This window comes from Oenanthe melanoleuca, chromosome 1 (genome assembly GCF_029582105.1).
Source record: "Oenanthe melanoleuca isolate GR-GAL-2019-014 chromosome 1, OMel1.0, whole genome shotgun sequence".
NCBI lineage: Eukaryota > Metazoa > Chordata > Aves > Passeriformes > Muscicapidae > Oenanthe > Oenanthe melanoleuca.
In genome coordinates, this window is record NC_079333.1 from 21,575,442 (window position 1) to 21,601,430 (window position 25,989).

Sequence of the window (25,989 nt, forward strand, 5' to 3'; positions counted from 1 at the left end):
GGAGCCAGGTTCAGCAAAAGTTGGGTACAGTGGCTGCACACCTGCACATCGACTCCTGTGCATGACAGTTTCTGATCAAGAGTTTCTGCTCATCAGATAGAGAATCTAAAATAATTCTAAAAATCTCAAGTTTCAGAAAGAGTTATAGAAAAAATGGACAGTAGGATATAAGTACTTCTAAAATGGGTATAGAGAAAGACATACATACATACATAGATTAACAAGCTGATTTTAAAAGTAACCTCATCCTCACCGGCTCTATTTTGAGCAGGGATGGACCCACATGACTTAAGGAATTTCTTTCTGATTTTTATTATTCCAGGACCCTGTGAATCCACAATTTTCCATGGTAGAACTCTGTCACTGAACATGAAACAAATTGTGGTAAACATAATTTTCAAGGAAAATATTATCAGGGAAGTTTCTTGGGTTGAAGAAAGAAACTCTAGTTCAAAATGAAGAGGCTCCCATGTTCCCTCACCCAATGGAGGAGTCCTGGTCCTAGTCTTTTAAAAGCTAGTTTCTTTAGGAAAAAGTTTCATAAAGTTTCATTCTCATACTTCAAAATTGTGAATATTTTCACTGTGGAACATTGCTGTTTTATGGCAAGCTCACCTATATGACTCTGCATTCTTCAAGTACCTCCAGACCTTACATCACTGCCAACATCTGTTGGGTCAAGGGCAATGACAATCTTTCTGTGATATTTCACTTGCATGGTTTGACAACTTTACTTTAGTTCTTACAGATTTTTCACTTTATGAAACAGCCTTATCTGAAAAATAAAGGGATGGGTTCAGATGAGTTTGTCTTAAGAGACTTTAAAATTTAGTTTTACTTTTATATTAATCATGCAGTGTTTAAGAGAAAATCTGTACAATGCAAAATCCTCCTGAAAGACAGAGCCACAATATGTTTCTGTGCGTGATTCTACTCTATTTTATTCCATGCTATGCTATGCTATGCTATGCCATGCTATATTCTACTTCTGGACATTGTAATGAAAACCCAACAAATTAGAAGATAATCTAAAAAAAAAAAAAAAAAAAAAAAAAAAAGAAAAAATCCCTCATAACTGACCAACCCATAAATAAGTCTTACATTACTGGGACTGGATAAAGTATCATCAGTGCCAGATTATTACATAAGAATATGTTAGTAATGTAGCAGCAGTCTAGTCTTTTAAGATGTGAAAGAGTGTTATCTAACCTCTCTGCATAGTTCAGGAAGAGGAGCCATATGTCCAAATAATCATTTTCTTGCTGGTGTTTAACATGTCAGTTTTTTCAAGGGGCCTATTTCAAGTTAAAAAAAAAAAAAAAGGCGTGAAATGCATTTTGATTTTTTTTTTTTTGTTCCTTTGGCAAAAGCAGCTCATTTTCAAGCTTGCAAGGAAACAAGAAAAACAAAATCAAATGTCAAGTAGATTTGCTCTCTGTTGTAATTAATACGCAAGCATTTGCTTGTAGATGGTCCTGAGCCTGAAAACAAGTGTTGCTAGTTGTGGTGCTATTAAAAATAGTTCTCAGGCCTTTAAAGGGCCAAATGTCCAAGAAGAGAAAATCTCAACTGCAGCCAGGGGCTCTAGGCCAGTGCCCATCAGCTGAGGGTCTGACCACAAAGGAAGGACAAAGCCTGATGGCTGAGCACTGCACCTGTGTTGGCAGCACTGGACCCTGTGTGTGATGAGACAACAAAGAAAGGTAGGGCAGACTTCTTCAGAGCAGAAGGAAGGGAATGACTACCTGAAATAAGGAAATTCTAAAGCCCCATGCTGCACACTATATGCATGCTCAGTTTCTGGTCGAGGAAGCTACGTGAGATTTCTCTTTGAGTCAGAGCAATGTAGTGGATAAAAAGGCCCTGTCTAGCCAGGGGGATTTCCTGAGGCCATCACAGACCAGCTCCACACGCTGTTAAGAGGCTCATTTTCATGAGAGTTCTTGTTGCATTTGTATCGCTGGCTCCAGGCCCCTAGAGCTTCAAGTGCCACATCACAGTGCTACAAGCCCAGTGCTGAATGCTTGGCACACGACCAGGCATCTTCCCTTCCCTCTTTCTGCTCCCTCAAGTCAGCAGGTGGGGCTCCAGGGCTCCATCTTGTTTTGATTTGTGTGTGGAATTTTTTCTTGAAGAAGAAAAACATGAAGACAAAATTTCCCATTGAATATTTGCTATTCTCCTTTCCCCCATTTTGTTCTGTGGAGATGTTTGGAGATAGAGAGAAAAAACCACATTTTTTTCTTCCTCATCAAAGGGGCTTGCTATTTTTCCTGAAATGGGATGCTGGAAACACTTCATCACTAAGGGCTCATCTTCACATCAGGATGAATCAGTAGCAGTTCCAGTGAGGTCACCAGGAGTGCTCTGGCAGGCAGCTCCTTGCAGGATGTGGGGTCAGCCCTGCCGAGACAAACTCTTCCACACAACCAGCCAGGGCCCACGCCCTGTGCCAGGTCACAGAATGGGTGTAAATGGATGCAGGGCAAAGAAAATATAAACCTCTACCAACTTTCCCTCTGAAACAATCATAAAAGTGCTGGAATTCAAATGCTGAAGGGAGGAATTAGGGGACAAAGCCAGTCCCAGCAAAAAACCCTACCAACAAAAGTGTGTGATACTGGCCAGGATAAGAGAGAACCAGGGCAACATATATTATTTTGTTACTCACTTTCTCACACACTGATGCCCAATGTGTAATTCTCTCCCATCATTTAGGTCACTGCTGGATTTAGCCCTATGGGTTTGAACAATTAATTATTTTCAGCAATAGAACTACTCCATTTTCAAAACTGGTTTGAACAGTAGATTAGTTCTAGATTAAATAATTTAACTACAGATCAGTAGTAGGTGTTTGTTCTACATTAAGCTGGCATATTATTGAGCAGATATTACTTTTTAACATTTCAATATGCTTAATAATTTATACTACTACATCATAAACTGGCTGAATAACCATCACCTTGGAACACTACAGTCAACACCACCGAATTTAATCTCTTCTCCAAAAAAGCCTTGTTCAATCTTTTAAATGGTCAGCTACATGGAGAAAGGAAGGAATGTAACCACAAAGGCTAAGAAAAGAAAGCTGCTTAACTCCATGAACATAAGCTCTCAGGTTGCTTGACCTTAAACAAATGCTATGCCTCAGTTTCTCCATTTCTACATAATAGTGGTACCTAATTAATTGATTACTATAAACACCAAGCAGTTATTTATAAGATGCCTTTCCACAAACAACTTGAGGCAGATATTTCAAACGACTTCTCAGAAAACCTCTTGAAATGACCCTTAAATTCAAAGAACTATGTGCCTAGGTATTCTGTTAAATCCAGATTCATTTCATGCCTCAGTTTCCTCTAAAGCTAAGAGCTGAAAATATGACCTCCCTACTTCACAGAAATCCAGGGTAAGCTAAGTCATTAGCAATCACTTAGTAATTGCAAATCCTTGGGGAGAAAATCTTGGTGAATGCCTTAACATTAGATACTATGGATAATTGAGGCAGAAGAGACCCAGAACTCACATCATAAGAAGTTTTGGGGTTCATCTTATCAGAACCAAAAAGATCTGAAGTCAGTATTGCAAAGAGCAGCAGCATGTGGGAGCCATGAGTATGAGTTATGCTTCACTTTCAGGGAACAGAGAAGGGCTTCAGGCTGCTCCCTCCCATGCCATTTCTCATTCACAGTGAGAAGGGCAGGCTGCTTCTGCTCTGCTAGAAACGGGCACCACACAGATACCTCCTCTCCAAAAGGGAATGCAAGAGTGAGAAGAAGAGGTGGATCGAGAAGAGATGAAGGAAGGGCATATTTCCAGTTTTCATCAGAATTTCAGAGGTGGCAAAATTACTTTCCAGAAAAGGAGAATACTGGAGATATGTAAACTAAATGGGCTGCTCAAATGCCATATTTAAGTTAACCAATCATACTATCAAGAGCCAGGAATGATCAGTTTAGGTTACAAAAGTGTGCAATTGGCCAGCTGCACTAAATATGGCCCTTATCTTCCTGCAGTGCCTAGGTAGGGACAAACTGAAATCAAGGCATTGGAAGCTAAAAGAGAGCAGAGAAACTTGTTCTTCCCCTTCTTGTTGTTATGAGGTCTGAAAAGTTGGAAGAAAAGTTATTGTCACCCTCCCTTCTCTAAATTCTCAGCTTTGATGACTAACAGGCTATCATATTAAGAAAATAATACTAAGAAAAAAACCCCTGGTTCTTACTTAAAAGCCCAAAAAGAATACAGAGAAAGTAATTTTCAAGGTCAGAGAGTTGTTTTGACATTTAAGAAATACTAAAACAGAATTTGGCTTTTAAATTTGTAAACCAGAACTACTTCCTGACCTGAGAGACAATCTGCCAAATTTCTAGCTGATCCCAGCCTCTTCAGACTGAACCAGAATTATCAGATGCATTGTGTTGTCTAGGTGCACACCACTGGTTTTAAAATTAAATTTTGATCAGCCTTAAAAGAACACAGTTTCTGAGACCCTTTATAGCAGTAACACACCCTTGTCACAGTAACTGAAGAGGCTTCCTTTAATAACCACTTTGGTAGAGTTTTTTGCTTACTATTGGAGAATTCCATGGCTTAATATACACTAATAAAAAATTAAAGGAAATAGAAACATTTCAGCACACAGAAACCAAAAACCTTCTTTTATTTTACACCAAGCCTTTGATCGTACCCCCAATCCTGTTGCAATACAAACCAATTTCATTTAATGTTACATCTGACGAGCCAGACTTCTGTGAGATTGCAAAACTGTGCTAAATCCCTGGGCAAACTGTAAATGGACTGAGGGGAAGGTTCATAAATTCACAAACACCACATACATGCAGGTGGACTGCACAAACACAGGTAGCACAGCCTTGCTGTGCCAGCTCAACAAAACTTTGTGCATGTATCTCAAAGGGTCATACTGTTGCTTACGATGTGCAAGAGATTGCATTGCTTCTCGTCACAGCCTCTTTCTCTCACAACCCCTCCTGCCTGCCTCCTTGGCTCACAAAGTGGGCCATAAAATAGTAATTTCATTTTAAGTGGAGGGGCTGTACTTTCTGCTTTGCCTCTCACACCAGAACAGCCAAAACAACTTCGCCATTTCAATTCGGCAAGAAAAATCAACTTTTGTGTTTTCTCTTTTTTCAATGATAGTCTGAAAACTTTCATCCAAAACTGGCAACACCTTAAGATGCAGTCCTGCAAAGGCAGCTGAGCTGAAGAACAAAAACCTGATAGAGTGGGAACAAAGAGGATGCTGCTTCCTAAATGCATCCCATATGCACCCATGCTATTTAAATTATGCTGGTTCCTGTATGGACTATAATGGGAAATACTTTCTAACGCTGATTTGTTTCTCCTACTTCAATCATAGTTGAAATGTAATAAATCTTCTGTTTGATTTTTGTTTGTTTGTTTGTTCAGCTTTTTTTTTTAAGTTCTTTTCATAATAGTCAGCAGAAAATCAGAGAATTTGTCACCCTGCAACACTGTTATACCCAACTGACCTGGGCATTACAGGATGTAACTTTTTCTCTAGGAAAGGATTTATCTTCAACAGACTACCTAACTCGCTGGCTTCTGCCTTTTGGTAGCACTTCTCTTTTCTCTTCTCAACATATTATCCTCTAGCCGACAAATATTTAAAATTCATACAATTTAAAAGATTGCTCAGAAAGCAAGAACTGGTGAGTTCTGACAAAAAGATCCATGAACCTGGCACTTCCTGATGCTTAGGATATTCACATATCCTGAAGGAGAGATATGCAAAATAGTGCATTTGAAATTTTTTAGTTACAAGACTCGCAAAACATTTAAACACAATAATGGAAAAGTTTTGGAACAGATAATTATTTTTGAAGCTGAGGAAGTGATACTGCTGGCAAAATGAGAAGAGTGTCATTTCCTTCTAATGCCCAGTTAAAGGCTGGCTTAGGCTGTGATTCTGGTTTTGGCAGGAACACAAGGACAGCTTCTTGTGAGAACCACTGCAACACTAGACAGCTCAAAGTGGAAATGATAAAGGGAAAAAAAATCCTGAGGCCCTTTGTGAGCAAAATGGTCAATATATAGGGCACACAGCCAAAACTTTTGAAAAGCTGAGAAAAGACTGATGACACCTGCTTTTGCTGAGGGAATCTGTGGAGTTAGGTGCTCCTACCTGCCTAAATTCAAGTTTTTCCTCATGTAAATTCATAGTTTAGGTGCAGAGATTAAATCTAACTAATCTAGGGCTACTGAAAATATGCCTGAAAAGATTGCAATATCTCATGATTACCATTTCTCAAGGAGCTCAGATCAACTGTGTTGAGAAAATGAAATTATGTCCCACTGAAAATATCAATACCAAATTCTTAATCTGAGGTTGTTACTGGAAATCTGCATAATGCACAAGGCAGCACTGAATCTTTGCTCCCAGAATTGGTGATTCTGCCAAGTTAAAAAAGTGAAAGCCATAAAAGCCTGTTTAATTGGGAAAGTAAGACAATGACACTCTTCACTCTGACAAGGAGTGGGCTTGTTAGGTTAGAAAAGCATCTCTACAAAACCTCTGCCAATATCTGAGCTTCAAGAGGAATGGTATTCTGGAGAGCTGGGTCATGGTTGACATCATGAAGATGAAACTGAGGTGCAACAACAGGACATCAAGTAATTTCCCCACCATCAGGAGGGAGTTTTACAGCTGGGGTTAAAGTGAAAAATTCACGTTCTTGGTCCTGTTAGCAAACCACAAGCTTATATTGCTTTTACTACAAACAGATTTCCCTTCACCATACTCTACTCTTCTTCTTGCTGACTGCTCAGTGTGACCATCCAAAACCACTCCTATTTGTGTTATTTTTCACACACCACCCTGAAAAAATTCAGTACGAAAGTACAGCAGTTTCCTCCAATACAGTTCAACATCCAAACTAAGCAGCAGTAAAATCATATTTATTCAGTGACTGAGGTTTCAAACAGTGAAGTGATTGTTAGAGTTATGGACTGAACCATGCACTGAAAAAGACCCCAGAAGAGGTTTCTGGTGACAGCTCTCTCACCTTGACAGTCCTCGAGAACAGGGGGAAAAGGAGAAGCGTATGCACATTGGAAATGGGGGTGATACTTGAACACAGTCAAGCTTCACAATCCCAGCAGACAGAATTTGGCAGACTTTGCCTTTGGGAATGAAGTGTGGAGCCAGAAAGAAGGGAGTTGGGTACCTGAGCTCAGCCCATGTGTGTGAGAGAGGCTCTTCACCTGCAAGCTGGGTGTGCCTGAAGCAGGAGTCAGAGGCAGAGAGAAGGCAGCAGCTCCCTGATGCCAAGTGTGCTCCCTCAGTGCCAAGCCGAGCCATCCGAAGGCATGGGTGCTAAATGTGGTTTTCTCTTTCCATGCAGACTCTGGCAAACCCTCTACCCTTCTCTTTGTCTTTGTTTTCCTGCTTGAATATGACGTATTCCAATGGAATATGAATATTAACATTTGATTAGTTCTCAGCTACAAAGCTTAATTCCTTAAAGTCTAGTACAGATCTTTGAAATCCCTGAAAAACTATATAAATATGAATAATTTTATTTTATAGCATTACATTAATGACTGTACAGTGGAAATTGATGAATTAAATAATCTCTGTCTATATTTGCTCATACCTTTGTGAAACTCTTACCTTTCTAGCTGCTATTTCTCATGCCTTGTCTCAATCCAGAAATGTCATTTTTGGTAAAGTTTTGCAAAAACCCGTTCAGCTGCTTTTGAGTCATCCAAGTATGTAAAAAACAGTTTCCAGCTGTTAAGTTTTCCATAAGCCTTTTTTTCTCAAACATGCTTGTATAATTATAACACAGCTTTGTTTTAAAACATCAAACTTGACACGTACATAGTCCTGAAAGAGAAATAGCAGCACCGGCATGTTTGAAACCATTTGGTTTTGGAATAACAAGGTTTTTACCATGTTAAAATATCTTTATTTTCTTAAATATTCTTCCAGACACTGAGCTACACTCTTCTAACTGTAGGCAGCCAATTGTGTAAATGACCAGTGGAAAAAAAAAAAGAAGAAAAAGGATAAATAAAGATACTATTCTTGCCATCTGTAAAAAGAAGACTAGGGGACAGTTTTAATTACTGCATATTTGCAATTTGGTGTAGAATGGCATAAAATCAGACTGGAGGTGATTCCTCACTTACACTCTGCCTAGATAGAAATGTACTGACCTGAGACCAAGTAGTGAGGAATCAGCCATTTCACACGGTCACAGACTGGGTGGATTGCAAGAAAACACAATGGATCCTCTGGTCCAACCTCCCTGATCAAGCAGGGTCGTCCCAGTCCACATGGCACAGGATTGTTTCTAGATGAGTTTGGAATATCTCCAGTAAGTGAGACTCCACAACCTCTCTGAGCAACCTGTTCCAGTGCTTGGTCACTTCCACAGTAAAGAAGTTCTTCCTCATGTTCAGGTGGAACTTCTGTGCATCAGTTTCTGCCCATTGTCTCTTGTCCCTCTGCTTGGCACCACTGAGCAGAGCCTGGCTCCATCCCCCTGACTCTCCCTTCAGAGACTGACAGACATGGGTGAGATCCCCTCTCACTCATCTCTTCTGGAGGCTGAACAGGCCCAGCTCCCTCAGCCTTTTGTAAGAGGGATGCTCCAGTCCCTTAGTCATCTTATCATTCTCTGCTGCACCAGCTCCAGGAGCTCCATATCCCTCCTGTACTGAGGAGCCCAGAACTGGGCACAGCACTGCAGATGTGCCTCACCAGGGCTGAGCAGAGGGGCATGATCACCTCCCTCGACCTGCTGGCAATGCTCCTCCTGGTGCACCCCAGGATCCTATTTGCTTTCTTGGCCACGAGGACACACTGCTGTTCTTATATACCTTTATATGGTTCCCTCTCAGCCATCTCTTCCCAAGGATGGACAGGCCCAGTTACCTCAACCTTTCCACATAAGAGGGATGTTCCAGTCCATTAATCATCTTTCCATTCCACTTCATTTAATCTGGAATATTTCAGATTCTGATGCCTTAGGGAAGCAAGTGTTGGTTTTGAGAATATTAATGATGGCTGAAACAGCAGCTGTAGTCTGAGGGATTATTGGATTACATGGGTTTCACTCTCTGAACTGTTTTTTTATATGACAATATAAAGGCAAATGCAGCTTTTGTGCCTTGCATGAACTACTGGCCTCAGCATGAACTCTTCTGTCAGATTGGAGGAATTCTTTCTAAAGAAGAAAAAATGAAGTCACTGCATGTGTAGGTTTTTATATGGGTCTCAACTGTGATGAATTGTATAGACATAATGAGACTCCATAGTTGTTTCTTTTTCAAAGTAAAAAGGAGTACCTCCTGCTCCTGCCTTTCCTGGGATGTATCCTCCTAGCATGCAGGTGTGAGTCCACAGAAATCACTAATGTCAGTGAATCTGAGAAGACAGCCTGACTCATCTGGAGGCGAAAGATACAACTCAGGCAAATGTGTGTGTGCGTGCCTACACTCTTCCTTACACTGTTTGTGCTTCTATCAGTACACCTTTAAATCAGTTTTATGTCCACTACTCGGAGAGGTTTCCTAAAGGAGTTTCAAACCACATCAAACATAAAAGTGGTGCTCAACAAACAAATGCCACTGGGATACAATTACAGGGAAGAAACCTCAAGCAATTCCTCTTTGTTGCCCTGTCCTCTCTGTTCTCTCTGCCTTGGAAAGCCAAGGGATCAGTAAAGAGACCCTATTGTAAGCAAGGGGCAGAGGCAAGGTGCATCTGGGAACCTTCACTCTAAATTTCCTGAGTTTAGGGAGAATAACATCACAGTTGCTGCATCCATTAGTGTACTTTTTCTGTGCATACAGAACATGGTCCAGGAAAGTGTATTGTTCCTAAAGGAAAATATACACTATTGGGCAAATAGGTGTCTGTGCACATTTTGGGAGCTCTAAGTTACATAATTCAGTTCTAATCAATGCTACTGGATTTTGAAACCCACCAGTATAACAATGAAGTAGAAAAAGCCATAGAAAAAGTCCAAACAAACTCCAAGTTACACTGCATGCTCTATTATTCTGAGTTTCAGTGTTGAGACAAAAGAAGAAGAGTTTGCCATTTGCTAGTTGTTAAAAATCAAGAGATCTGCCAGACACACTCTTAGAGGGCTCTGTCTGTCTGGACCAGGTAGATGCTGAAATACACAAAGAGCTTCACACACAGAGAAAGAAAGATTGTTCATGGACAATGATGCAGTGTTCTTAATTAAGATTTTTATTACTGATACATACATTAAGGTTTTTCTAATGCAAGTGCCCAAGCACTCTAATGTGCAGGTAGATGTCTCTGATTCTATCTCTAGAAACCCTTTTGCACATCATTGCAAGCATTCACCAGCCAAGGTTCAAAATCAACCCACCTGCCCTTTGCTATAATGACAATGAAAAATAAAAAATGATGTTGTACTTGTCTGCCAGATGAGAACTTAGCTTTTTGCAATCATGAGAATGAACAGGCTTTTGCAATGCTGTACTACAGCATATTGAAACTGATTCTGATCTCACATCTGTTTGATGTTGATGTAACATCAGGAACTTCAATAGCATGAGTGAAGTAAATGTTGAAGGAAAAAAAATGGAAAAGACAGGTAGGTAAATGGAAAATGGGATGAAACAAAACATGAGTTTGCCAAAGGTGGTTTGTAGTCGACTAACCTGATAACTTTCTTTGATAAGGTAACTGATTATCCAGACAAAGGAAACACAGTAAATTTAATTTATCAGTAGAGCATTTGATACAGTATCACAAGGGAAATTATGAGTTTAGATAAAGATTTGCAAAAGGACTGTAAGGTGAGCAACTGCTTACCTGAAAGGGAGATTGAGCATTGGTGAAAGAAAGAATTATTGGGCAAGGTGAAGGCTACATTTCCACAACTGTTTAGTTAAATAAAATAGATTTTTCTATCTAATAAGATTTAAGTGGAGCAGGTAACATTTCTTTACAAAGCCCCTCAAAGGAAGGGGGCATACATGAGGAAAAAGTGGGGGTGTGCTTAACAGCTATAAAAAGATCCATCAACACCAATAAATTGCTCATTAACAATATTTAGTTCTCATTCACCTGTAATGTTCAAGTATTACTTCTCTGTCTCAGTTCTTTGGGATGTTTGGAGATGCTACAACTCCCTCAGCAGTTTACTTGTACAGTTTAATTAAATATCTAGCCCAGTTTTGTGCTTTTAAAATATTTTTATTCCTAGAACAGGATGCTCATTCATCTACAAAATCTTGCAAAATGCCTTTGAATGCTGAACCTTGCCTCCCAAAAAAATGCTGCTGAAGTAAGACATGGAGGAGAAATACTTGGTGATCAGAAGCACTTACAAAAGCATTGCTTCCCTCTAAACACACTATGTGCTTTTCTAGATCCAGTCAGGCTATGACACTTTGTAAATTCCTGCAATAGGAAAAACTGGGCTGCCCACTAGCAGAGTGGCAAGGTTGCACTGGCACAAGCCAGAAGGGAAGATGAAGACATTGCCACAGAAATCACAGTATCAACATGAGATTAAATTGCAGGCTCTGCAATAAAACATCTGCCAAACTATTTTCAACAAGTTAAGGAAAAACAGGATTTTTGACAATCTTCCCTGAGGCATGTCTCAGTCTGCAGGTATTTGAATGACTAAAGTTGCTACCTTTCCATTAAAGTTCACTGGAAGAGAAGCTGCATTTTTGTTTTAGCCTTCTGTGGCAGAATTTAAGTATTTAATGTCATGACTGGACCATGTTATGCATGCACAGACATTCACGCAAGAAATTTTCCCTAAACCTCAAAACGTAGAAGATTTTTTAAATGAAAAAATTGAAAAACAGTGTCTGAAAACCTTCATTCTTAAGAGCTGGTTATATGCTGATCACACATTGTAGTTCTCCTTCACAACCTTCAGTGTATATTGCAGAGCATCCAGAATGTTACACATTATTTTTTTGTCTTTTATGCAGAAGTGGATTTACTGCAAAAATTGAAAAGCAATTAATCTCTTTACAGACATCCAGGATAAGTGAACATGGACAAATATGAAATTTAAATACACACCCAGATCCAAATGTTGCAACTGATCCTTACTTTGGTGATTGGGTGAAGCACGAATACTTCTAAATTGCATGCTATTTGAAGTTGGGATTTCAATTTTGTCCTTGAAAATTCAAGCCGTTTAGAGTATGCTTAAGAAGCTAAAACATTAGAAAAAATCATTCAGAAAACTGATACAGCTATTCTATTAAACTTAAAACTCAGTATGATAGAATGGGAGAGAGCAAAATCTGTTCAGATCCAAAAGCATTTGCTTTTGGTGGTGTGCAAAAAATCTAATATTTTGGGCATGCAAACACATGAAATGAAAATATTAGCTGGGGGGCTGAATTTGTGAACCATACGCAGCATGGTATTATCCAAAATGATGGAAAGCTTCAGCAGTGAACAAGAACTTCAGAGGAAATAATCATTATTTCTCAATACACTGAGATGTTTTATGTCTAAGAGTTCCCATTCCTCAATGGGAAGAGACAAAACAGCCTTCATGAAGCAGGGTCTGAAGACTGCTCACATGTGTTTTGACACGTGCACCTGTGTAATGGCACACAAACGAGCTACCTGGCAGATGATTTGCTTCTGTTTTAAGTGGGAGTGTCAGAGAGGAAAAGGAGATGGAGGAAATCCTCTTACAAGCTCATTTTCCATTGTGGTCTCTCACAAACAGGACATTCAGCATGAACATGGACATGTGGGCAGGTATTTGGACCTCCTTGAGTATTCATATCTTGGTGCCAGCTTCAATAGACAAACCTATGATGTCTTGATCAGAAGGTGACTTTTGGGAAACATCCTATTTCTGGATATTGTGTTTTATAACAACCACTCCTCCAGCACAATGTGCTCTTGGTACTGTATATGGTGTATACATTTGATGGAAGCAGATACACCACATGATATTAAGCAGGGTTCATCAAACAGGATTTCTGCACTAGGAGAAGGACTTACAATCAAGCTTGGAAAAGAAAAAGACATTTGGTGATACAATATAGAATAGCAATGTGCTTGACAAAGTTGGAAAGATAATTTACTATAACTACAAAGGGAATATTCTGAAAAACTCTGCCACACTCTGTAGTTGTTACCAATTTGCACAGTGATTTCAACCTAACAAACTGGTCTGTCTTAATATTTTGATGGTTGGCATTCAAACTGCTGTAGGAAATGCTGCTACTGCTTTGGAAAGGTGGCCTTTTCCATCCAAGTATATTAAATTATGCCAGTATGGGGTAAAAGTGCATTGAACAACTCCATTTTCTCTCTGTCTCCTTCTTTTTTTATAGTTAAACCTAAAATATTATGTTCCTACAACTGTCTAGTTAAAGTCCTTTTTTCTTTCTGTTGTACTCTGTAATATTTTTTAAAAAAGGTAATACTCAATACATTATATTACAGTAAGTAAATGAAAATAACTCAGAACAAGGAGATTGCTAGCATGCATAATGACAGAAAGGTGTGACATTTTCAGCTGTCATGCTGGCCAATCTTGAGTTCAATCTCATCCAGCACCAGTGTAGGTATTGTAGGTATTGCAATTAAAAGGCAGGTTGCACACATGCCTCTATTGTAATCCACACATCAACCTCACAGCAATGTGCAGTCTTTATTACTTGCTAAACAATTTGAATGTCAACACTTTTAATGCTTGAATGAAAAACTGGGACTAAATTTTGCCCCTTTTTGTAAATCTGGCTATGTCTTTAGTTTTCTGGATATTTGGTCTATTTTTATGACAAATGTTTTAAAACAAACCTGTGAACTTTGACAGATTTCAAATAATGAGGGTTTTTTTTCCCATGCACATCTATTTCTTAAGTTTACTTGACGGCTACATCTTCAGATAAAGAATAAAGCTTAAAATTGTGGCACTGCTCAAGAACATTCATCCCAAGGTGTACTCTCAGTTACATGGTTTCATTTCTATAAATATATCAGAGTAGAATTTCAGTTCTGCTGCCATTTTGAGGCTGCTTCACCATTTCTCTCATTTGCCTCTGCCCATGTTGTTTTCTTTTTTGGAACATTCCCTTCCTTCAGGAGACAAATAATTGCTGGGGAAAAAAATATTCATTTCCTGTCTCAGATTTCTGTTTAGGTGACCATTCCCTTCCTAAACCTCCTTATTTTCAGAAGCAGACCAACCAATGCTTCTGGATAATGTGCATGTCTATTTAATACATTGATTATGATAATTCTTGAAAGATGCTAACTCTTGAAAGCTGTTGTAAACATAAGGCTTATTACATGTAGACTTTTTTTGGCATTTTGCAAATGTTCATTTCTGATTCATGAATAAGCTTGACCTGGAGGTTATTATCCTCTTCTCAAGTAAGGGAGAGCTTCTTAGGAAACCTGAGAAAAGATGCCTCCTCCTTGTTCCTGATGTAGCAATCACTGTTGTTCCTCATCTGCAAAACAATACTAAGCACAGAACCAGATAAAGGGATTCAGAGGGGGCTAATAAGTTGCTATTTCATGATAATGGTTCAGAGTGGTAACAGATGACAGTTTGGTGGTGAACAAGTACCAAAGCAGGGACATATACATAGATATCAAAGACTATTTGAGCATCATCATGTCTGATAAAGTCAATAAGGATTCTCAGAAACTGGCTACTGGCAGGCTGGAATACTGCTGGGTGTCTTTTGACATACAAATCACTGACCATATGATGGATGGTTCTCATAACTATGATGAGATCAGTAAGATGCCTCTCAGCTTCCCTTAGGTCATCATTACTTGACCAAATCGTCTTCATGAAGCTGTGGAATAAATGGTACATTTCTGCACTTTTTTCCTTTTTTTCTTTTTCCCTTTTTCTTTTTTTTTTTTTTTTAACCTTTTTTAAACTAGGATGTCAAATAACAAGAATTAGAGTCAGTGCTAAGTCTGATAGGAATGGTGCTGGAGCTCATACAACCTGGTTACATCAGAAATTTATTTAAACAAGACGGACAGATATCCATGGAATTAGGTTAACATGTCCTGCAACTTCCTGGTGTCTGGATAACTTTGGTGAGCTTCTGATTTGCATTTACCAACACTGATTGCAGATTATTTTTCATTATAGTATGGGCTCCATCTGAACAGGTAGTGCTCTGGAAGTTAAAGAAGTCCTGCTGTAGCTATCTATCCTAGTGTAGCTGTTTCTCTTACTGTAAAGCACCTTGGCAATGTTGATACTGTTACAGGCTAATTGGAAGACTTCTTCCATGAAGTCTTTCAATGATTTTGAGAAAGACTTCCTGTGTCTCTCGAAGTCCTGAGGACATTCAAGGGGAGCAGAGATTAACTGTATTCTTCTTCAGTGGAAATATAGTTTGGGGGAGAGATCTATGAAATCCTTCCACCTCCAAAACCCTGACGCCATCTAATCAGGCAGATGTGTGTAACATCTGGGAGAAGGATGATGACTGAATCATCAGTGAGTTGCAGGAAGGGATATGAAAAGAGAGCCCAGTGCTGGACAGTGAGACAGAGGGCAGAACATATCAGTTATCTAGATCAGAATCATGCTTGTCAGGTACATTAACAGCTTCTAATGTAAAAATGTCCCATTTACACTTTTTCTATTACCCAAAAGAACCCAGACAATCAAGGACCAAAGGACCTGCCTTCCAGAAAGGAAGAGGAGAGCCAGTACAGAGCAAGACATTCCTGAAATACAGTAGGTCTCCTGTGCAGCTTGCTAATTAAGGAATGGAGGAGCACCAAGAAGCACTTCTTAGTGGCCGTGGAATAAGCCTGACTTAAAGAAGCAAGAGAGCATGTGACTCTAATCCTACATGTCAAGAAACAAAGGCAGACAGGTGGAAAACCACAAATGCATTGTCACACAGCAAAGCACTGTTGAAGAAAGATTTCAGCTTCAGGCTTCCACATGCCTACCTATCATAAAGCCAGCTTGATGCTCCCACCTAACTGCCTTGCCCTGCAGAGGTAGAACAATGGAACTGGTGCATTGTGCAAATGTTGAAGGCACATGGTGTCTGCCACAGACATAAATGGTTTTGCCACTGCTGTGGGAAGCATAACACAAGAGGTGTTAACACTTCCCATCCCTGAGTATCATTAATGCTTTTTATTGATAATATGAAGTTCTGCAACAAAAGTAATAGGATTTGTCAGAGGCTGTTATAAACTGCCCCTGCTGGATAAATACATAATACATGATGGGAAAGGTCCAATGGGCCTTTCATCAATTGCCTTTCTGATAAATGTCACATTAGACAAAAGCCATGTTGAATTCTGTGGGTGCCCCTGCTCCCCTCATCTGGAGGCCTGACATTGCCACGGGCAGCTATGGACACGCATAGGCTCCTACTTATTTGTAGCAAATATATCAGAGCAAAGCTGGAGCAGCATGCTGTAAATTACAGATTTGGGACACCTTATAATGAAAGGCAAAGGAGAAGGGAAAGAAATATGGGGACACCATAGGCATGATAGGTCAACTCAAATACGTCTCCTTGAGAGCTGGCATTGTCATACCACGTTTTGCAGCCACTGCAGCAAATCTCATCTTTTTGCCCACAGGGTGGGGAAGAAGGCACCGTGCCAATTTCTTCTGCACTACAAAAGTAGTGGGTCAACTTTAAATGTTAAAGCCACATATTTTAGATCTAGTATCAGGAAAAGAAGGCTCTTTCATGGTTGCAGCAAGCACCTTGAAAAAATTATAATGTCCAATTGCACTTTTGCATTCCTTTCAAGAAATTCCAACAATCAAAACACAACTTGGATATAAATTACAGATTTGCAGGTTTAATTCCTCTCCCAAATATGAAAGAGCTATTTCTCTTACTGCACAGTTTTTCCTAAATTCCAGGCAGCACTTTAACAGTCATCTACTTTTCTCTCCGAACAGGTAGGAGACATGAATTTAAATTGCTAAGTGGAGATCTGAAACAACACAAAGTCCAGGTATACTTGGACATAGAGTTCTAAACCTAAATTCAAAAGCCCTAATTATTTTTGGCATTCACTAAGTAACTTCAGCTTGGGCATCCCAAATCAGTGGCTTAAAATGCTGGTAGACATTTGGAAAACTTTGGTCTGTCTTTACTTAACTATACTAAATATTATTAAGTAGTAGTGCTATATTTCCCTTTATATTTCAACAAGAAGAGTCACTGTTTCAAAAGCACTAGATTTCACTGCCAATATGTATGAAGGAATCCCAGAAAAATGTGAGGTTTTGTTCCAAATGTGCAAAAACCACCATGTGTCAGAACCTGACAAAATTAAAACTCAAATGATAACAAACACTCCCAAAGGCTCCATCCCTTATTTACCCCCAAAAAGGAAAAAAAAAAAAGAAAACTTAAGCCATCAAAAATTTCTGTTTTCTGTACTTGTTTTGCACTTGCACAGCATGGAATACTTCATATTTCATTCTGAACTAGAACACAACAGCATAATGTCCACCAGAACACATAGATCCCCACATATAAACAGTAATCTTCCATATTGTCACCCAGAAATGCACATATAAATTCCAGATCGATCAATCAATCAATCAATAAATCACACAGTGTCACCGAACTAAAATCTGAGTCCCATAAGGTGACACTGCATTAAAATCTTGGACTGCATTAGAATAAAATTGAGTCTTGTGGCCACGGGAAGCAACAGAGGTCCCGGGCTGACTTTGATGGAACTTGAAGAAAAGGCAGAACTTATATCAATGAAAAGTATAAAATGTTATAAATACTTACACAAGAGACAAGGAAAGGTTCCTCCAGAGAAAGGCCACAAACTGATTGTGAGTGATCTGAAAAGAGTGAAAGAAAAAAGGAAATCAAACTGTTAATAAACACACTAAATTATACCAATGTAACAGTATAAAACAGGGATCAAGGAGACTTACAGATGGTGGCAATTCCCACAGAAAAGGGAAAAAAATATTTTAAATTCACAAACAACATAGATCTTGGGTCTACCTGACCCCAGAACAATGTAGATGAGAAAACTGGTAATGGTTGAGGAACTTTTCAATCCTGGGATAATTCCAGACCAGCAGAGACTAAATATCCTCTGGTGGCTGTTCTACAGTCTCCGTGAAATAGGCTTGTGGCTCCTATGGACAAATGCTCTTATCACAAAAGCACTGCCAGATTTGAACAGCATCCTTCTTTGCAATCATGCCAGATGATACAGGACTCTGAAACAGAACTCGCCTTCTTGATCCTGACCTTCACAGAAGAGTGGTTAGGCTTATTATTAGGGCTGAGAATGCTTACATTACAGCTGATAGCTGCACAGAAAAATTGTGTTGTCTTAGTTCCTTCTGTCAACACAGTATCTTTTGGATTTGATTGATTTGTTACCCCGGGACCCTCAAGAAAAAAATTACTGCATGGAAATGGAATGGCTAAAGGTTTGAAAACTTCTGGTAGACTACAGGTCTACTATGGAGTATCTAAGCTTAATTGCCAACATATTTATTTCCATATTTATTTCCAAAACATAATAACCTGGGATGAAGCAATAAACAAAATTAATCAAAGCCTGATGCTCTGAATTGTAACAAGAAGACACACTCCTGTTGGACACAGAAAACAAAGGCAGATGCTCCCCAAATGTTCAAAGCTACAAATCAGTCCTGTCTCCCCTTCCCTTTGCCAAGCTGAAAAAATTTGGGTAGTCAGGCCAGACAGGCTCTCCAGAAGATTGTTATCAGGGGACCAGGAGCACAGTGCAAAACGACCATGGGAACCATGTGGTGTGCTCCATTACTTAAGGCATGGCTCTCAACTTCTGCTTCCTGTCTAGTTACAGGGAGAGATTAGCTCTGTCATGCTTCAAAGCAATTAAAAAAACTCAGAGAAATATAAACCTGAGTTAAGAGAGTGAAGGGAAAGAGAAGAGCTGTCACAGGAGAGAAGGAAGGCAAGCAGAAAATCTGTTCAGAGTTCTAGCTACTATTTGTGAGAATTATGGTTTTGGTAGAGGAGAGTGTGAGAGAAAGCGTGTGTACAAATCCAGTGCTTGGTTTGCAAGGGATGTGAAGGAAGTACAGCAGAGACAATCTTAAAAACTGCAGGGCAGGAAACAGGATGCTTATAACATCTTTTGGGCAGGCCACGCAGAGAGGCCATTTTAACAGCAAATTTCTCTTTAAAGCAGCTGATTTCTCCCACATGTAAGGAAGATTTGCATGAGACAGAAGAGAGGATTCTGCCCAGATTGAAAAACTGAAATGACATAAAATTAAAGGAAGGGCAAGATCAAGCTGGTAGAGAGAAGGTCACTATCTTGCTTTCCAGAATCCATTATTCTAATGAACTGTAATAGGGAAGTTCTCCTGGTGGAGAAAAATCTCCTTTCCTAAGCACGTAACCCTCATTTTCCTCCTACATTTCTCCTGAAGATTTAACCTGGAAGTCTATGGACTCATCTGTAATAGATGATAGTGCACTGCTAGGAACTGGCAGTTGGGTAGTATTTCTTTCAGAGTTTTGGGCAGATGGGACAGGGAAGAACCCAAGACAAGAATGTGCCTTGGAGTACCAGAGTTTAAAAAAAATAAAAAAAAAGCAGGAGGCATCCAATATGGGAAAAAAACACAGAATAGAAGATTTTAGGCTGAGATTAGAGTTTGGCTCTGTTATAAGCAACATAAAACAAGGTCTCTTAAGGGAAAGCATCAAGCAATTTTGACAATATGGATACCAAAGAATTCTACAAATTATGGCCTGAGATTATGGAGGTGCTGAGTAATGGCCTATACCAACATAACCAACAAATTTGCTCTAAGAAGTGAACAAGATTGTCCTGCCTAATTAAAACTGTAGGGTAATTATAGACAGGCACAATATGCTAGAAACTGCATACTAGAATCCGGCAAAATCAACAGAACTGAAACACTGTACTTTTAAAAATTATTGCAATTGGTCTGGACACCTGACTACCAGTTTTGTTCAAAAGAAAATACATGAAAACAAAACTTTCCCTGTAAAGTACTGGAAAAACAAGATGTGTCTGAGGAAGCTATGATTCATTCCAGGTTAGATAACTGCAGAACACGTATGCGAGAGAGAAATGGGCCAAATCCTGTTTTCACTGCCCTGTGCAATTATGCTGACTTAATTGAAACCATGAGCAGAACCTGAACCATTAAAATGCTGGGGTGAAACTTCTTATCATATGGCACTGTTGGTCACTAGAGACATTTAACCTAATTACATTAGATTAGCACAGTAGATTTCTTCAAGATATATTATTATATAACAACATAAGAAAATGAAGTTGAAGAAAGCTGACCATTTTCCCCGTGTCTTTGTGCTATAAACAGAATGGTTACCTGTCTCTATTTATGTCACTTGTTTTCAACCCACTATAGCTCTGTTTGGTGGAATGAACCAATGGAATTCACTGATTTTTTAAAATATTGAATTCCTAGTGTTAATTAATCATTATTACTTGGAAGACATTATTATCTTGGCCATTGAACAGAATAGCCAAGGGCTAATCTTAAACCTGTCCTTGCTTCATTGTGGTCAAGTTTTTCTCCTTTTCTCTTTCTTTGCTACATGAATAAATTCCATTTAAATTACAGACCAAGAGACAAGCAAGGTCAACATGTTATAAGGCTATTTAGGAGTCTAGTCCCCTGGAGTTTAATGAGAATAAAGCTCCAAAACACTGAAGAATTTCTATTTATGGGGAGTTAAGATGGTGAAAACCAGTGGTATGACTTACATTATATAAGCAGATAATAGATTTATGAGGCTAACTACAATTTTCAAAAGTGACTGAGGCATTGATGTTGAAGTCCATTGGAAGTCATTAAAATTTTGGCTGAAAATTTGAAATGAAATGTATTACCTTTGTTAGCTTAAGCACCGCTTCCTTTCGACAACACTAACATCTTAGGTGCCAAAGTCACTTCTGCATTTCACTGGCATTCAGTTGCTTCTTACACTTTATTTACTAAGTGGCTTGAGTTAACCTGCTTCAAGTGCCTTCTTAGCAGTAAATTGGGACAGTGGTTTTGCTCCATTTTTGCAAAGTGATTTAGCATCTCTCTGATGTAATGCACTACACCAAGGTGAGCAATGTTAGTCCTTTAGCCCCAGACTGGAAAGAAGCAGGCTTGAAGGACTGAACACAAATTTAGGTAATCCTAACATGACTGTAGTTGCCTCAAAGCATTTTCACCCTTTGCTGATACGGAACCAGTGAGGGGCATAGCTTTATCATGTGTAACATACTCAGTAAATTGGATCTAAGATCCAGAGTTTTGCCTCTCCTTCTCTTCTGGGTGCACAATACCTGCTCAGTATGAAAACTAAAATTTCATCCCAGTGGAAGATAAAAAAATAATTTACTATAGAATTCCTCAGTTCAGAGGGGGCCAAATGCAACCAGTGCCATGCTGGGGGGAAAGAGCAGACTGGGCTGAAATTCAGTGGAGCCCTTTATATGATCTGAGGGGGTAAAGAGACTGCACTGCATCTCTGACACAGCAGAGAAACAGATTACAGCAAGATTAAATTGAGGATTTTAGTGGATATAATTGTTGCTTTTATCTATTAATGAATAACAATAATACGTGATTCTAAACTGAATACCAGGTTTGACATTTAATCTCAGCGCTTATACCATCCATAAATGTTCATAAACGTCACATGACCCCTACCCTTTGATTGAATTACAATCTAGCATGCAATTTAGGAAACACGGATTAATCTACATAGATTTATATTTCTGCAGGTTACACAGTTATTTGTTGATTTATTCCCTTTTCCCCTAAGTGTCTTTTCCATCAAGAATCCAGGAACATACATGCAAATCTTTAATAGGAGAGCAGCTCAAAATCCAGTGACTAGCAGCAGATGGAAACTTGGTTCAGTGAAATCTATACTAATTATCATCTGCTTTTTGAAGTCACCTCTGCTAATGGCCAGCAAAATCTTAGTCCCTGTGATATCTTCTATTACCTTCACATTACTTGTTACTACAGCCAGCAATCACCTAACATGTTTCTTGGCAATGTTGTGCAATTAAATCGCCTTTCAATCAGCTTGCTGAGGAATCCAGAGATGGAAACTGCTTTAATATTAGGAGTTAATTACAAGAATGCAGAACAAGGCAGTCAAATGTTATGTTAGCATACCAGAAATATGACAACACCTTAGCTACAGATGTCACAGCGAGGTAAGGGCCACATCAGGAAAAGCAATGTGGCAACCTGGAGAGCAAAATGACCTTCAAGCTATCCCTTTTTTTTCCTCCCTGTGGTCATGCTACTTGAAGTGACCACCTCCTTTAGCAGTCAAAATATCTGGAATTTTAGTGACCTGCATTAACAGGCTCCACTGCACAAAGGTGTCTGCTTGGGGGCTGATAATGACACCCACTCAAGCACTGTGCCACAGCACAGACTGGGCCAAAGGGCACATCAGAGAAAACCAGCCCAGCAGATCTTGACACGTGCACAGGCCCAATCCTGCTCCTTTTGAAATCAAGCAAGTCTTTGCAAAGGGCTAACAAGGCACATTTCTTTTCTTCCTCTGCATCTTCACCTCTGTGTGACTACCAGAAGAGGAAGTTCCACAGCCCAGCCCTTGTCCCCATGGTCTCCTTCATTCACACAAGACTGAGGAGAAGGGCGGGCTACTCTGTTTAATAAGACAGGAAATGAACATCACTCAATCGAGCTAGTGCTTGGAAAAGGATGACCTGAGGAGATGTTTTTACATCTGGCAGCTTACTGCAGGGAGGGAGAAAGCTCATATGGGAGAGGACCTGGAAATACAGCTTGAGAGCCTGTTATATGGCCATGTATAAACCCTCAGTCTGCAATACTGGATAATCAAAATAAAACAATTGTTAAGAAAGGACAAGAAGTTTTTCTATGTACATTAGAATTAACGTGTCTGTATGGATTGCTACACATATATGTATTATCGTTATGTATCATGAAAGAACTTGAAAAAAAATCTACTCGACTACAGCTGTATATCCTCTATTTAATGAAATAAACAGCCAAATTGTGATTCTGTCAAGAATGCAGCGATGACTTGACAAAAATTTTGAATCAAAATTTATAGATAATATTTCCATCACCCATTTTCCAAAGACAGAGTTTGTTTAGAAGCTACAGTCCACCAAAGATAATAGAAAAGGTAAGTGACTGTTTTCTCTCTCAAATTTGAGGACAGAATGCCTTGCAGCCTACCTTAACACATACTGTAAAGGAATTATGACACAGCTCAAGTTTACATTTTGTTTTCACTAGTGTATTTAATGTCAGCAGTGTATTTAACATAATTGTTAAATTTGGGCTAAGTGTAGTAAAAGGAGACTTTCAAATTTTCTTTTGCAATTAAGAATGGTTTAGCCTCGTCTTTTTCACATGGAGAAATATGTACTCGGAAAAGTAAACTTTAAATGAGCATTGCATATGCACACACACAAAAAGCTTTTTCTAAACCAGAAAACTTCACAGACCCACAACTAGAAAACACAAAAGAAAAATCTTAATGGAATAGACTTTTCAGCACACTCTGCTTGCCAGAAAGGCTGGATAGCATGTTCTGATAAGACAAAAGAAATCAATCTGAATTTGGACTTTCATGTATATGTAAGCTAATTCAGAAAGACATCAAGCTGACTCATTCCACAGGTAACTCAGTCCAAAATAAGTCCTAAGAGCTGTTCTCAGTGAAAACAATGAGACAGATGAAAAACTGAACTCTAATTAACATCCATTGGAGGTCTCTTGCTCCCTAAGAAGAGCTTCTGTCAGGAAAAGTCTCTATACAAAGCACCTGGGAGGAAAACATCTTTAAGAGAAGAGCAGGAGAGCTGTCTGGAAGCGACAGCACATTATGGCTTCAGCATTGGTTGCTTTAATGGGTTCAGGGTGAGGGCAAAGCTAGCAAAAAGTGAGGAAGAAGAAAGGTTAAATATATTCTTGTTTTATAATGTAAATGTAGCATTTTGAGCATGTATCTTGACTTAAAAGATGGCCTGGACTAGTTGTTCTTTTATCTTCCTGTAACTCTAACCGTCTTTGAGTGATTTGGTGCAATAAGTGAAGCCAGGGCATTTTGTTGGCTCGGCCAGCGCAGCCTCCAGCTCAGCCTGCTGGCAGAAGGAAGCTGCCCAGCACCACCTCCCTGAGCCACAACACTGCCCTGTTCCTGCTGCCCAGCGCCATTCTGGACATGGAGGTCACTGCTAGGGGACTAATTCTGGAAACAGAATACCTGGGAAGGGATGGCCACTGCCAAAACAACTCCCAATACCCACTTCTGACTGCCCAAGGGGGCTGTGCTGTAGGCCAGCTTCACTGCTCTGGTGGCAGCTGCTGCCTGCTCCTTATCTTTCCCAGGCTCCTGATCCTCTTCTTCTTCATTGTGTGGCTGTGTGTGCTCCCATCAAGAGACTGTGAAGGAGCAAAGATGGCACTGGAAAAATAATGGCTGCATTGAGACAGGGTTGTTCCCACCTGACATACAGCCAAGTGTATGTTCAGCCCTGTTCACTCTTGCAAGAGAGAAAAGAGAAGTCAGTGGTTGACCAGTTGAGCCTTCTTTATGGTCCAAAAGAAATTTGGACATTTCAATTTTATAAAATATTTTGTGTTGGTTTCTCTCGGCACTTAGAACTCATCTTTGAAACCTTAAACAGAAGAAAACAGAAAACATATCTGCCTAACTATACAAGGATATATACCTAAAGGTTCTGGCTGCCTTTCAGGATCAGACCTTGGAAATTATGACTTGGCTCTAATTTTACCTGTAGGTGAATTTTCTATTCTGAAGGAGTGGGGATGAAGTGGCAGCTCATCTGTTGTGTTACACCATAGCCACATCAAGTCCTCATTGCAAGGTGGATAAACAATGGAGCATCTTTGTTTCCCTGCTTGGAGGTTTGCAGCCCTAGTGCATGGTCCCTGTTCCCTACACCCCCTCAAGTACCTGTCCTGAATACTGCAGTTCCAAAACTGGACTGCACACCCTGAGAAAATACAATCAAATAATACTAAATTATTTAGGCAGATGACACTTGAGTAACCAAAATGTTAAACTGAGAAAGTAAGGTACTAGGAACTAAATGCATCTTTATTAATAATAGCAATTAGTGAAGTTACTATTAATAAGGAGATAATTGCTATAAAATGTAGTGATACATACAAACAGGCTACTAATGTGAGGAAGTGACCCTGAAAAATGAGTTTAAGTTACTGCTTGGGAGTTTTCTATTGCTAATTATTATTTGCTTTCTGGGTAATAATGTTCCTCCATCATGAACTTATAAATCTAGTGGTGTTGTGATCACTTCTCTAAATGGTGTCTTTGGATCATATGTGGTCCCAAGAACCATGACACTCCACTGTACGTCATTTATTCCCACAGTGAGACGTGCTGACTCTCCATAATATTTCTTTCATTTTAACATCTGACTAACATTCGATTTGGGATGCAAGTACTCTGATATATCATTTTCCCCTGACAGCACTGCAGAGCAGAACTAAAGGGCACTGGCTGAATGTACAAGTACTGCAGGATCTGTAGAACAGGTTGGTTTGGAGTGGGGAATGCTACTAAGTGTGAGCTGCAAGGGGACTGCAGGAACTGCATCATCCATGCCTGGTGGAGCACAGGGTGTGAGCAGAGTTCTGGCAAGCCCCAGGCTGGTGCTACACTGGACTTCAAAAATCCAGCTTGCTTTCTTGGGTGAGAGTGGCATGGTTTAGCAGTTGACTATGAGCACGTTTGTTAAACCATGAGCGAAGTGAAAGCAAGATCATTACGGAAAAGTGCGAGCACGTCAGATCCACTGCCACAATCATTTAAAGAAACTGTCAGGATGTTTTCTTGACTGCCTATCCATAAAGAAATCTCAACATTACTCTATTAAGACCTATAGCAGTATCTTAACCTGACTGATACCACAGACAACAG

General features: G+C 39.5%; 1 protein-coding gene across 20 annotated transcripts in view; it reads right to left on the reverse strand.

Annotated features, from left to right (window-relative positions):
- Positions 1–25,989, reverse strand: part of ZBTB20 (zinc finger and BTB domain containing 20) — a 477,873-nt gene that overhangs the window by 100,418 nt on the left and 351,466 nt on the right. For all 20 annotated transcript variants that reach the window (XM_056496777.1, XM_056496890.1, XM_056496857.1 and 17 more), the window contains one exon: positions 17,788–17,843. In XM_056496777.1, the coding sequence (XP_056352752.1) occupies positions 17,788–17,843 (56 nt within the window). The remainder of the gene's footprint in view (positions 1–17,787; positions 17,844–25,989) is intronic.